Raw genomic sequence first — 13,656 nt, 5'->3', positions numbered from 1 at the left:
TAGATAGATAGATAGATAGATAGATAGATAGATAGATAGATAGATAGATAGATAGATAGATAGATAGATAGATAGATAGATAGATAGATATGAAACCAGTGCTGAACTTTAGTCTTTGATAGCAAAAACACTTCTAGTTCTATACAGGTCCATGGAAAACATCCTTTAAACTTGATCTCTGTAAACACTTTCCTGATGAGTTTTTGGTTCAGTCACTCATTTTGGATCATACTGAATGAAAAGTTAGATCTGTTCTGTAAATCTTGGTCATGCTATGTTTCAAACTGAAGTATTATCTGCAGTATGAAACTGCACACTCTTTGGTCGATAGCCAGTGAGCGGTTTCACAGTCAGACCTGCCCTTACTCGTCACATCTGAAAGATGAGAGTTGGTTGATTTTTCTGCAACAAAGATGGTGAGGGTGGAAACGCTCCTCTCAAGGCATTAAATAATCAGACTTTGGAAATTGGTAGGTCCACCTACCAATTTATGGGCTCAGATTATGAACTGATCCCATAATCTCATCTGGAAAGGATTCACTGAGGTCATAAATGAAGAAAGCCAAAGTAACATTTTCTGATAAACTTCTATACAACTTGGCATCTTTTGCAACCAGAGGAGATGCCCCCTGCAGGCCATTAGAAAAACTGCAGACTCTAGAAACTTCAGCATTGGCTTCATTTTTCAGTTATGCTGATTCTGTATGCATGTGAGTAACATGGACATCAATTTCTAGTAAAACTTGAAATCCTTTACAAACTGTGGACAATTTTTGTAAGAATATATATGAATAACTACCATGTGTGTATGTGATTATTATCATTTATATACACAAACCAATGGTTAATCATGTTTTATTGGTTTCTTTCTTAATTTTGAGTAGAAGGCTGTAGTAAAGCTGCCATTTAAAAATAATAATAATTAGACAATCAATCAATAGTAGAATATTAATCAGTAAATTGCTTGAAAACTGTCATTTTTCACACAAAATTGTCAAAGGTTTACGAGCTCCAGCTTCTAAAAACATGTCACCTGTCTTACATTAATGTATATTGATCTTGTAGTGAGAATGAATTGATCACTCTCACAAATATCATTATTGTCTTGAGATGCAGTCAATATGATAATGAATGCTTGGGTTGTAAAATAAACAACAATCAGAAGAGAAGAGAAGAGAAGAGAAGAGAAGAGAAGAGAAGAGAAGAGAAGAGAAGAGTCTGCTGAGAAAGCAGAGACTTCAGACAGAATAGCATAGAGGACATGCATTGGTCAGCTCAGCCCAGAGATCCACTGGTTTGAAAGATCTGGTTAAAAAGAGGAAATGAATAAAAGAACAAGTGCTACAAAGAGTGGGGGGAAAACAACATAAAAATTTCAAGCAGAAGAAAGTTAAGCACAAAACAGCGACAAAGATGGACAAAAATGTAAAAAAGAAAGAAAAAAACCCTCAAACAAACCCAGTGTGACCGGGACATCGTCGGACACATGAACAAAGTAGAGGGTAAGAAAAAAATACAAAAAGTATAAAACAGAAATACTGCACTGTTGAGGATGGTCAGAGTAAAAGGAAACCCACAAGAAGAAAGGCAAAGCTAACAGTGAAAGGGAGTTGTGCGATCTACAGAGCTGCAAGTTCAAATGTTTGGAAATTAACAACGAAAAAAAATGAAACGAGGAGCGAGAAGGGAGGAAATTACACAAAGTCGGCCCCGGCACTAGAGTTTAATAGACCAATAATGGTGGTAACAAAAATGAAATATACCCATAAGGCGGACTGTTGGACAAAAGGTACCAAATAACACAGTTTGAGCAGCGTGGAGTAAAGAGGTCATAAAAGAGGAAATCCAGGAATGATTATCACTCAGATTATTAAGTCTCTGAAGGCTCGCGGTGTTACTGGGTAAAAAGGTCGAGGTCCTTGCAAAAGGAAAAAGCAAGACTGCTGACTGAAACAAACATCCAAGCATCGTGATTGGACACAAACGGAAGATCAATGGCACATGGCCGAAGGCACCATAAAAGAATAAAAAGCCCCCCCTCCAGAAGCTTTGGCTCTTATAAACTAAGCCTGTCATTGATTAACCTGAGGTCTGTGTGATTACAAAGCAAACTCAATCTTGTGTCCTTTGTAGAGAAGGGAAAAAAGGTAAAAAGGAAATGAACGAGCTGAGGTCGGTTCACATCGCTGTAAGGAAAACTCAGCATCACAGTACGAATCTGTTACAGCACCAGCATAGCTAATGCACTGGAGGACAGGGTGATTACATTAACCATTAGCTCAGCTGCTAATGAAATAACTTTTCCCTTTCCTCTTTTTTTCCATGAGCTTATCATGGCTATTGCACATAGCCTCCTTTTTTTTGTTCACACATAGCAGACTGAAGCTCTGTGTGCCAGCTGGATTTCTCCTCATAAGTGAGTCAGAGGCGGTTTGAGCGAGAGAAGGAAAGCAAGACGGAGAGAAGGTGTGAGGGTGCCAGGGAACAAGAAATGAAAAGACACCCATGGCCAGAGAAGTAGCCCAAAAGAGAGAGAGAGAGGAGCAAATTGCGTGTGTGTGTGTGTGTGTGCTTATACTTGCATACATTTGCCTAATAAGGTTATCCTCAGGCACTCTTGAATTACTGCCTGGAGTACTATTTGTCCAACTAAAAAGGGTTTATTCATAAATTTAAAATAATAATAATAAGATTTGTACCTTTTAACATTATGTGAATTTGTTATGTATATCTTCTGGATTCTGTGTTTCAGAGATGACAAATGCATGACAGCCTGACCTCACTCAGTCAGTCTGAGAAGCTTTAAGAGATAGATGGGTGCGTGTGTGTGTGTTGAAGAGACAGATAGAATAAGAATTAACGGGAGTCACATGAGACTTAATTAGGCCTGTGGCGCACTCCTATTCCAAGCCAAAGAAAGTAGTTTCACAAGACAATGAGACACATTCCCCTGTTTTTTTATGAGAGAGGATTTGTGTGTGTGGTGGTGAGGGGCTTCTCTTGATTCTGCCTGTCTGCATACACAGGAGCAGGAAGGGGCTTTAAAGTGAGTATGTGCACGCGCAGCTGTGATCCCCGTGCGTGTTTTTCAATAGGGGGAAAAAAGAAGAATATGACACGTCGACCACTACTGAGATCAATACGCTAAGAGCGATTGCCAATACCACTCACATAATTTTGTTGTCAAAGCCTTCCCACATGGCACGGTCACCCACTGTGGGTGTGTGTGTGGTCAAAATAGAGAGCGTGTGACAGACAGAGAGAGGAGAGGAAAGCGGCGGGACTTACCGCAATAGAGAAGCAGCAGCGCTGTCAGGAGCAGCACAGCCCAGAAACTTGACGACATTCTCGGCCAGCGACTGGCATCTTTGCGTCTTCCCAACCTTGACACTGAAGCCATTGAAGAAAACAGCTAGAGCACTTCCTTCGTTATGGAGACAAGTTTTAAAAAAGGAAGAAGAAATAAAGAAAAAATAAAGAAGAAAAAAAAGCGCTGACAGTAAATTCACAATCCAGCTCGGTCTCTCACAGTGATCATATCTCCGCGTGTAATCCCACAAAAAGACATGTCAAGCTCGAGTAACTGATTAGGGGGTGGAAAAAACAAAAGAAAAAAAAAGAAAAAAAAGAACTAATAACAAAAGAAAAAAAAGCAGTGATTTTCTCCACGGGGCGCAACAGAAAAGGTCACATCTTCCACAGAAAGCCCAGTTGGGGAAACAACGCAGCGGGTTTTAGATTCGCTCGGAAACAGAACTTGGTCCCTTTTTAGTTGTTCCAAAGTGTTTTAGCCTCAATTTCCGCCCCGTTTCAGTCAGGGTAAGCGGGGAGATTGCGCTGAGTTACTGCTAAAGTGTTCAATCATCTGTACCGCAGCGTCGTAAAAGCTCCTTTCACCTGTGGTAGGTTTCCTCGATTCTCTTCAGTCTCAGCAGCCCCGACACTGTAGCTCATAGACTGTGTTCAAAATATATATATGTAATTAAACAGGCTCTTATAAAATCCAGCGAACAAACGCCTGCCTGGATGAAAGAGGGTTGGTCATAAAAGAGAAAGAGAGATTGGGGGGAGGGGGGGGTCCTTCAAGCTCTCGGTTTGGGCACAGAGTGGATGAAGACCACAGCATGCTTACAGAAGGAACCGAAGGATGGAGAGTGGAGGGGGTAGAGGCAGACGGAGAGGGAAAAAAGTGCGCACCGTGCGACTCCAAGTGTTTTTGCCTAAAGTGAAACATCCACATAATCGATATTACGTCAGGCAATAAGCCACTTGAGGTCGCGTCTTTTGCTGTTACGCCAAAGCAATCGCTTTGCGTCGTTAAATCGGCGTGAATTACAGCTTACAGTGTATCGATTTCACATACCCCGCTTTGATTTTTACCAATCAATCACGTCTGAAAACGTGAGATCGTCCCGCGAACGGTCGATATTTGTTCTGGAGCAAATGTGGGATTTGAACTATTTTGCAGTGGCATCAAGATGAGTTTGTCCCATTTCAGCAATATATCGACACACAGGGGCGATACTAACAAAGTGATGATGTGGGGGTGTGAGGAGGAGGTGGGGGGGTCCGATATTTTTCTGCTTGTGCTGCTGTTTATGTGCTTCTCTGTGGTGGGGATTTTCCATACACATCATACAGTCATTATTAGTTAGAGGTCTCAGTGCATGCACAGCCTTTTTTTTAATCTTCTCAAAACGTCACTGAGCGTCTCTGGAAGAGCACAAGCTTCAGTTTGAAATAAATGGGTTTTATTGCCAGCATTGAGCATGGTGACGTTATCAGCTCATCGAACCACAGTAACAGCGCCTCCTCTTTTTTCCCTTGCCACACTGGTGTACTCCCATTAATACAATTACTTTTAAAAGTGGGGCGATGTTGTGTAATACTGGATATAAATGAACCCAGTGTCATTACATTGACCGAGAGACAGCCTATAAAGCACACTATGACCTGCAGCTTTTTAGTGTTGCATGCTATAATACAACACTGATTTTCTACATAAAGATAGCTTTTAACCATCATTCAGCACATTAATCGGGACGTGTTTAACTTAAACTTAGGTGTCATTGTTTAGTCATTACATGGCTAAATATTCTTGCAATCTCTCTGGAAGGACCTTTCAGTTTTCAGCACCACGGACAGCTCCACCATGTTTGGAACAGCTCCTTGGACAGCGAGGCAATGGAGCCTCAGCACCACAAATACCACCAGCCTGCCGGACACCACAGTGGCGCGTTGATACCATGGACAGCGCCAAATGCTAAGCCCACAGAGCCACGCTGGTACCACGGACAGCGTCAGAGCCTGAAACTGTTCTGGCTGCTGGCAGCCTGAACGTGGAGGCCTCTACAGTACGTATTCACCTACCATGCGTGCTAATCCTGACGTCTGTGGCCACTGTATCTCACTGTCTTTAGGGTGAAAATATTCATCACTGTGAATTACGCTCCCATGAAGCCAAAAAGAGCAGCTCTCAATTCCAAAAATATCATTTATGAAGATTCCGAGCTTTGTTCGCTATACATTTCTGTTGTAGCAGTGCACCAAAGTGTAAGAAAACAGGCTGTAATTGAACAGTAAAGTTCAGTATGTGTCCTTAACAGTTCTTATAAACCCATATTCTAGAAGTTATAATGTTATTAATCTGAAATAACAGACATGCCTCACTTAACACTTAAGGCTGGTTCTAGCCCTCATAGACTCAGCCATGAAAACACAAAGTTTACCACAGGTACAGAAACAACTTTGGTCTTTACAGCGTCCCCTTAATAACATCATTTGTACCAAAGCGACTGTTTTAAATTTGTTATTAATTTATAATTAAACTTTCTGGAGTTTAAAAAAGCTTAAAAAGTTGGTATTTATTGGCAGATGCTAGCTACCTACCCAGGGTCACCTTCCACATTTTCACCATGTTTGTGGTAGTTGTTGACTTTTTGGCGCATTTAAATGGAAATCTTAAAAAATAATATGGGCTGCTGTGAGATGCAACCTATCAAAGAGGTCTGTGCCATGAAAAAGTGCCACCAGAGTTTGTAAGAGTGTATAATAAGAAAAGTGAAAATGGAAAGATTCACACCTAAAAGTGACATAAAAAAATTTAATCCAGACACCCAAGGTCCATGGTTTGAACAAGTAATTCAATTTAATTTAAATCAATTTTCAGTACAATTAAATGAAATGTTATTTATATAGCCCCAGTTGCCTCAAGATGTTTTATATTGTAAGGTAAAGACCCTACATTGTTCAAATAAACCCCCCAAACTCACAGTTTTTAACAGAAAGAAACCTTCAGCAGAACCAGAGTCAGGCAGCGAGAGAGAGGCAGGATGGAAGGCAAACTATTGATAGAGAGCCAGAATTTAATATGGCTAATGATTAAATACAGTAGTGGTGTGTAAACACAGAGGAAGTGAAAATATTTGAGTGAAGAAGTGCTTAGTGCATCATAGGAAGCCTCCATCAGCCAAGCCCTACTGCAGCGTGACTCCCAGCCCGAACTACAACTAAAGTTTTACATCTAGTGTTGCATCTGCTGAATCCAGGAACCACAGGTGAGCCCGGAGTCTGAGTGTGCTAAGTGCTAATAAGGTTCTATGAGGTCTTTAAGCTATAGTAATAAAGAGGCTTTATTTCAGGGGGCTGGTTGCATTAAAAATGCATCAACACATGTGGGTTTGCACCTTCTTCAGGCTGTAGGGAAAGTTTATGCTTCATTTTTGGTGACTGAAATCGTATTTTATATCTGTTACTGACCGGCAGATAGCACATCTGTGTGCACAGTTGCAGTTAGAATTTACTTCCATTTAGCAATCTCCATTCTAATCCAACATTAACAACTTTTGTCTTAAAAACACCCTGATGGTAGTTTCACAATGTAGAGTTAACCATTTTACCATAATGTCACAGTGACTACCCCCATCTTTTACATACAGTCTATGGCTTTCCTTAGCTGTGCTACTGTTGAACGCAAGAGCACACAAGAACAGGAACGTAACCTCCTACACAAATGCCAAAGCCTGCTTTGCACACACACACACGCATTAACTCAAACTCACACGTTTCTTGCAGCAAATCATGGAAGTAAGCATATATACATAATTCTCTGCTGCTCTCTCACACATTCTCACAGCCATTTGCTTCAGCTTGAATATAATGCATAAGCTGTGGCCTACATATGTTATCCTCTCCTTCACTTTTACGTAACATTTCTGCAACTCCAAACAGAAGGAAGTGCACGAGGCATAAAAAACACTGAGTGAGTTCTTGCTATTTCTTGTTACCCCTTCACTCCCCACAAAGGCTTCAAAGTTGTACACAAAGGCTTACAGGCTCCTTTTTTTACTTTTTGGCTGTGAACCATAATAAAACATTATCTTATTCGCTCTTGACATGAGTCAGCATTGTGACACTGGTTCTGTTGCGTTCTAAGCGCTGGGATCTGGCCTATGTTGGAGTTCAAATGGATTCCAGAAATATGTGTAGAGTTTGAATGGTGCTTCAAAATGCAGATGGGGATTCTAAGAGAAACATCCGCACTTGGCAGTGAGCTCGCTGCCAAGTGCAGCAGCTTTGAAAAAAATCAGATAAACACACTCCTTTGGTAAAAGGATGATTCCCATCTTAACAGAAAGCTAAGGACTTCCGCAGCTGAGATGAGAGAAAGGATGAACCACAGAGGGGGTAATAAATGATACCTGTAGCCAAAGCACTACAGGCATATAACCAGTCTAAAAAGAGCTCTTTTTCTATGCTTACATAATGCTTAATGATGCTTTTAAAGAGATATGGTATCCAAAGGCAATATCCAGTCGTGAATTAAGTATCACCTCCAGTTTTTTAAAATGAGCAATCACACCACATAAAATTAAAAAAAAAAAAAGACAGCATTGCATAAAGCAGGGTCGGAGAATAAACTGAAGCAGCTTGGATATTTCAGAAACATCAAATGATTACAGACAGATAATGAATGGTCCTTAACTCACTCATGGGTACTGGAAAATGCAGTGCAGCGTTAATGAATTGTATTTGATGGCAGCTACACCTCTCATCAGAGTTTGCTTTTCAGTCATTTGGCAGCGGCACTGATAATAGAGGCTCTTCTGTCATTTACGGATCTCCGCAGCCTTGAGAGCTCATTGATGACCTGTGCTGTGGTAAAAGCGAATGCACAGGTGAAATCTTACCAGGGATGCCTGCACCCGTGACACCACAGACGACCAGGCTGAAAGAGCACTACAAGCCACTCTGGATATGCTCAGGAAAGATTATTTAGAGAAAAGGAGCCAGATGTGGCACCGTGGTTCTGCATGACACGCTCGCCTTTCACACTACGCTGAGTTCTGACAAAGGGCTTTCTTGATTCAAGGAACCAGATGTCCGTAGGATGCACTAGCTTCCACACAACACTGGATCGATGGTAAGGTGCTCCAAGGATATGGTACAGTGTGGTGTCAAGGGGCCAGATGTGGGACAGCAAAAGCACAGAAAGAGAAAATACATTTTCTTCAAAATAAAAGTCCTACAGTGAAATTAGACAAAAATGTATATATATATTAATCAATGTTTCTGAATGTTTCAAACCATTTACTCACATAATAATTCATGAATGGCTTTTTCATTTCTTCAGCTCAGAACACTTTGAGTCTCTGTTTCTTGATGCACTACTTTAGTCTTTGAATCTCAGTTTCCATGCCTCTTCTATTGATAAGTCTCCTGCTGCTGTTATGTAATTGATTGTTGGCAGTTGTCAACACCATGTTTTATTGATTTTGCAAGGATTTTACCACCCAGTGAAACCTTAATAAGACAAGGAGGAGGAAGAGGAGGAACTGTACACAGTAGTTTAGTGATATTTTCAAGTATTAAAGCAGCAAAGTCACCAAATGACTGATTTTCAGGCTTTACAGGTGGCAAACTTCAGCTGGACAATGCAAGACGAATTTCTTAAAAGTACTTCTAGAATCAAGCAGAGGCGAGACACAGCGTTCTCCTTATAAATGATGTGATTTTGTGATGTGCCACAGCGGGGAGTCTAATTAGAGGTGCACGGCATGTGTGGTGGTCAGTGAGTTTACTGCAAGCATAACAAGCTGTGTCCCAGGAACTGAACTTTTAGTTGCATACACTTTAAACCCTGCCAAAACAAGATTTATTAGATCTTACTTCAGAAAGCATTCAAATGGCTGTTTAGGAGCAGGTTGGTTTAGGAATCAAGGAGTGGGAGATTGAACTTACAGCCTAATTAGATTTTAGGCTGTAAGGAGGTGTATGATTATAACCAAAATTTTGAAAGTAATGGCATTTCCTAATCAAAAGACTGTTGATGAATACGGGATTTTCTTTCATTAGGCTTGGCTGGTCACATAGCGCTATAGCGCGAACAGCGCAGCAGCCGTTATGTCAGTAATAGAAAACCTGCTGGTGAGCTTCTTCCTTTTTTCAGTGTTGTGCTGAGCTTCTCGCTGTGGGAGCGTCTGAGACCTGACCTTTCTCTATGCTTCTCACTTTGATCCGTCCAGACACAAGCTACTTCCTCCTTATTGGGCCACCGAGGAGGGCTTTGAACTTAGCTTGCCACTCAGTGATTTAAGCGAACATAGTCTTCTTATTGGTAGCGCAGCAGGCTCTCTCTGACTGTCATGGATTAGGAGAAATAGAGGGAACCAAGAAGACTTTTCAGCTTCCCGAATGTGTGCAAGACAGCGGTTCACCACAGAGAGCAGGGAAGAAAGAGATCTCAGATTTAATACTGGAGTTGAATGGCTTAATAGAGCCAGCTTGTTAATTGTTCAGTTGGCATAAATGTAACATTTCTTGTTTTTAGCTTTCAGCAACAGCAGCATCCTCTCACTTTTGCTTTCAGTGAATACATCAGTGAGTGACATAAATGCTTTGGAATATTGATATGAAGAACATATGGCTGGCTTTTTGTTTCATATGTACGCTTTAATAAAAAGCTGGAGTTACAAATAAAAAAGGCATGATGATATCATGTAGTGCTTCCATTTAAGATTAGAGGATTAGATCTGTGATAGTCTACAGCATGGATGCCAGACTCATTTTACATTGTGGGCTGCATACCACCCGCTTTTAAACTTAAATGGTGTCGGCCAATGAAAATCGCCTTTTTGGCAATGTAAAGAGGTTTAATACATATTTAACCCCTGAGATATCTTAATATGAGAAAAAGAAGTGCAATTTCAACCTTACATCTCTCTCTTTTTTTTACATGATAAAGAGATGCTGCTGTGTTAAATCAAATACATCTGTCAGCACAACTCTTTGGGCATGAATTGTAAGAAATTAATGTTTAAAACTACTGTTCTATAATTATAAAAAAAATAAAGTTTTTGTCAATTAACAGAAAACATCCTTTCATTTACTTGTCTATTATTTAATTACTTTGATGTATCACAAATGGCCATGGGGGAGGTTTTTATGAGCAGGAAATCACGTAAAACTGATGATAATACAGTTAAAAGTCCAAAATTCAGCCCCACCTTTATATTTTCCAAAGTTGTCCAGTCGGCCATTTTGGAGTCTGTGCTTGGCCATTTCTGGCACCCAGAACTTATGTTTGACACCTTTTGTATGCAGCAGTTCTAAGAGCTCTGTAATGGTTTAAACGTTGCTACTTGAGATAAGTGCTAACAGCATCATATTAAGAGCAGTGCTCAAAGCGACAATGCTAATATGCTGCATTTATGTAGTGCTGGCAGAGTGTGAAGACTGGGATAATCTCACATTTTTCCAGCTTTAAAGTGCTTATGAATTATTACAAGATGGTTAGCCTTGTTGCTACCCCTATGGGATATCACTGAATTGTTTATCTATAGCACATTGCTTCAGGCACATTTTGCTTGTCATGCATATTTGTAAGTATTTTTAGAGTGAAAAGCATATTGTTTGGGTTACAATCAAGTTTTTCATAGTCAGTGCTGGTATCTTAATGCATAACATAAGCTTAATTGGCATGTTATTCATATAGCCTTTCAAGGGCTGGGCTTAACAATATTTTTAAGCTAACATTTTAAGAGGTCATATTTTCATATCAGCATTTTAAGCAATCTCAGTGATGAAAGGTTTAAGAATAATAACAACGAGCAGTTAGCTCAAACCACTGAATAACATCAGGCTTATCAGCAAGATACTAGGCTATCTGAGTAGCGCAGATTAAATTAGCACTTTTGTTATTTTATAAGCCAACAATGTAATGTAATGGTAAAAATTGGGTTGCTGGACCACTGGTTGGTTTTGACATCCTGCTGTTAGCATCTACCTGCTGGATAAACATGAACATATTTTCCACAGGTTGGTTTTACAGTGTTTACTACCAGAGTGTTAGCTTGGTAATAAGCTAATAGGCTTTGCTACTGTAATTAGCTAGAAACACAAACTTAACATAAATACACATACACAAACCTTTCAAACTATAAGCTGAGGATCGTATTTTCAGTAAAAAAAAAATAAAAAAATAGACGACAGAAAGAGAAAAAACAGAGAGCAAAGGGTGCACAATTGCTGACAGCAAGAAGACTTAACTAAACGCAGTGCAAAATCAATATGATTCACTAAAAACATTTCAGTAACAATACATTCAATATTAAAATGAATTATTTTTGGTCAAATGATGCTTTAAGCGCTTTGTGCTATGACCTAAATATAAGTATTTAATTCTGCAGAGTCAAGTTAAGTTTCAAAACCTCACAGCCCATGTGTTTTTGCCCTCCGAGGCAGAGATTTGCAGAGCTGGAGCTTCCGCCGACTCCATCTCCGTTCGCTCTGGGCTGTTTGTCTGTCCCCTGCTTCTGACCCCTATCATGCTGGATCACAGATAATCACAACAGCGATAGACTGGATGCCCTAGATTTTTAAAAAAAAGTTGCCTTCTTCAATTTCCTCTTAGTTCCCCCTTGAGATACGACATTGCTAGTTATTTTTTTACCAAACTGCAGACAAAACTAACAGCATCTCTTTAATAGCCTTCCTCCTGCACTTGCATACATCTCTTTATGACTCCCCTTCCCCACAATCCTTGCTAAGTAGGATTTCACACGGCATCCGTCGCAGCTGGGCGCTGCAGGTAGCCGATTTGCATAGATTGTTCAAGAATTGTAATTGAATGGTGTGCTCTCAGAAATCTTGTCGGAAATCATTTTTTGTGTTGCTTTGTTGTGAGTATCACTCTATTCACGGCAGATGAAAGAGGTTTTATTATCCCATTAAGGGGCCGATGTCGTGGTGACGCAATGGCCACCGCTTCCACTCAATGCCATGTTTAACTGGGGAGGGGAGGGAAAAAACTTTTTAATAGGATCCCCACAATGACAATTATCTTCAGGCAGTTCTCTTTCTTGTGAACGAGGTCCCATTAATTGCATTTACAGACTCTGAAATGAAGTATGGCGAATGCTTTAAGTCAACGACTCCCAACTAATTTGCATGGTAATGAATACATTTCACTGGGAATCTGAAATGATCCCACATGAGTTTTTCTGGAAGCAGTGCTATGAGATACTTGGAAGCAGAAGTCTGGGAATAAGAGGTGAGCGTGAAGCAAGGCTCTAATCAAAGCTATTGTGCGCATATTTCCCGTTGGTTTAAATCTGCCAGGCTCAGTATGAAGCCTGTAAAAGAGCCATTTATAGAAAGGGGAGCTGTGTCTCTTTACAGAAGAGCTAAATGATGGGCATTGTTCCGCCATAATAAGGCTGTGTCTCACTGCAAACAAATCCCTTTTTGTCGAGAACGTGATTGATTTCTAAACGGGTTGAGAACTTTCCGAATTAGATCACAAACGAGGCTGAAGATTAACGCGTGGAGTGGCGGAAGTGCTTTTCCATGTTCCATTCTCCTGTCATGCTTTGGGCTGTTTTGGGCAATCTGTGAGCTCATCATCCATATTCGATCAGGAAACGGCCACCTTGTTGTGTATTAGATCAGCACCCCAGACAGGCAGGCAGCAGCCTAATCTTTCTCCAATCCTTTCCTCCAGTCACCATTTGGCTTTAGCCAGCTCCTTCCCTCTCCTTCACCCCTGCTTTCATCTCCAATCTGAGTTAACTTTTTAACCTGCTCTAGCACTGCGCTCAGGCCACCCTTTGCTCCCTCTCCATACTGTTTTTGCAACCCTTGTGCCCTCCTTCTTCCCCCAACTCTTCCCTCAGCACCAAACGCTCCCTTCAGACTGCCTCCATTTGTTGCCCTCCAGCACTGTTATGTCTTCGTGTCTCACGCCGGTTCTCTCCCCACAGCCTCATAGTGTCCACTACACTCCATTACATATTTTCTGTCAAATCCTACTCTGATGTCTGACATTCCAAAACTACGGACCTCTTTACAGCTGCAGTCTTTTTTGGCTTGGCCTGTTCTTTCTGCACATTCTTCTGCTTTCTTTGAATCTTTTTTTCCCCTCCTTCAACCTTGTGACTGAGAGGAGAGAAGCATGAAGGGCAGGAATCAGTATACTCAGGGAAAAAAAAGAAAACACAAATTGACAGGCCAGAATCCTCAGGGCGGCTTTATGGATTCTCGGCACAGCATTGAGCAAGAGGCTCATGCAGCCATGCGAGACAAGCCACTAGAAGGCTAAATATAAAATTACCCCCGAAAGAGATCCGAGGATATGGAATATGTGTCTGTGATATCTAA

At 40.8% G+C, this 13,656-nt stretch overlaps 1 protein-coding gene across 2 annotated transcripts in view; it reads right to left on the bottom strand.

Annotated features, from left to right (window-relative positions):
- The window catches only part of tafa5 (TAFA chemokine like family member 5), a 170,178-nt gene extending 166,087 nt beyond the window's left edge, over nt 1–4,091 (bottom strand). For both annotated transcript variants that reach the window (XM_005725118.1, XM_005725119.1), the window contains exon 1: nt 3,289–4,091. In XM_005725118.1, the coding sequence (XP_005725175.1) occupies nt 3,289–3,400 (112 nt within the window). In that variant the 5' untranslated portion in view covers nt 3,401–4,091. The remainder of the gene's footprint in view (nt 1–3,288) is intronic.
- Nucleotides 4,092–13,656: the final 9,565 nt, after the last annotated feature.

The sequence above is a fragment of the Pundamilia nyererei genome, unplaced genomic scaffold (assembly GCF_000239375.1).
Source record: "Pundamilia nyererei isolate P.nyererei 1_Seehausen unplaced genomic scaffold, PunNye1.0 scaffold00014, whole genome shotgun sequence".
Classification (NCBI taxonomy): Eukaryota; Metazoa; Chordata; class Actinopteri; order Cichliformes; family Cichlidae; genus Pundamilia; species Pundamilia nyererei.
The sequence above is the reverse complement of the archived record's forward strand: the minus strand, read 5'-3'. Positions and strand labels throughout refer to the sequence as shown.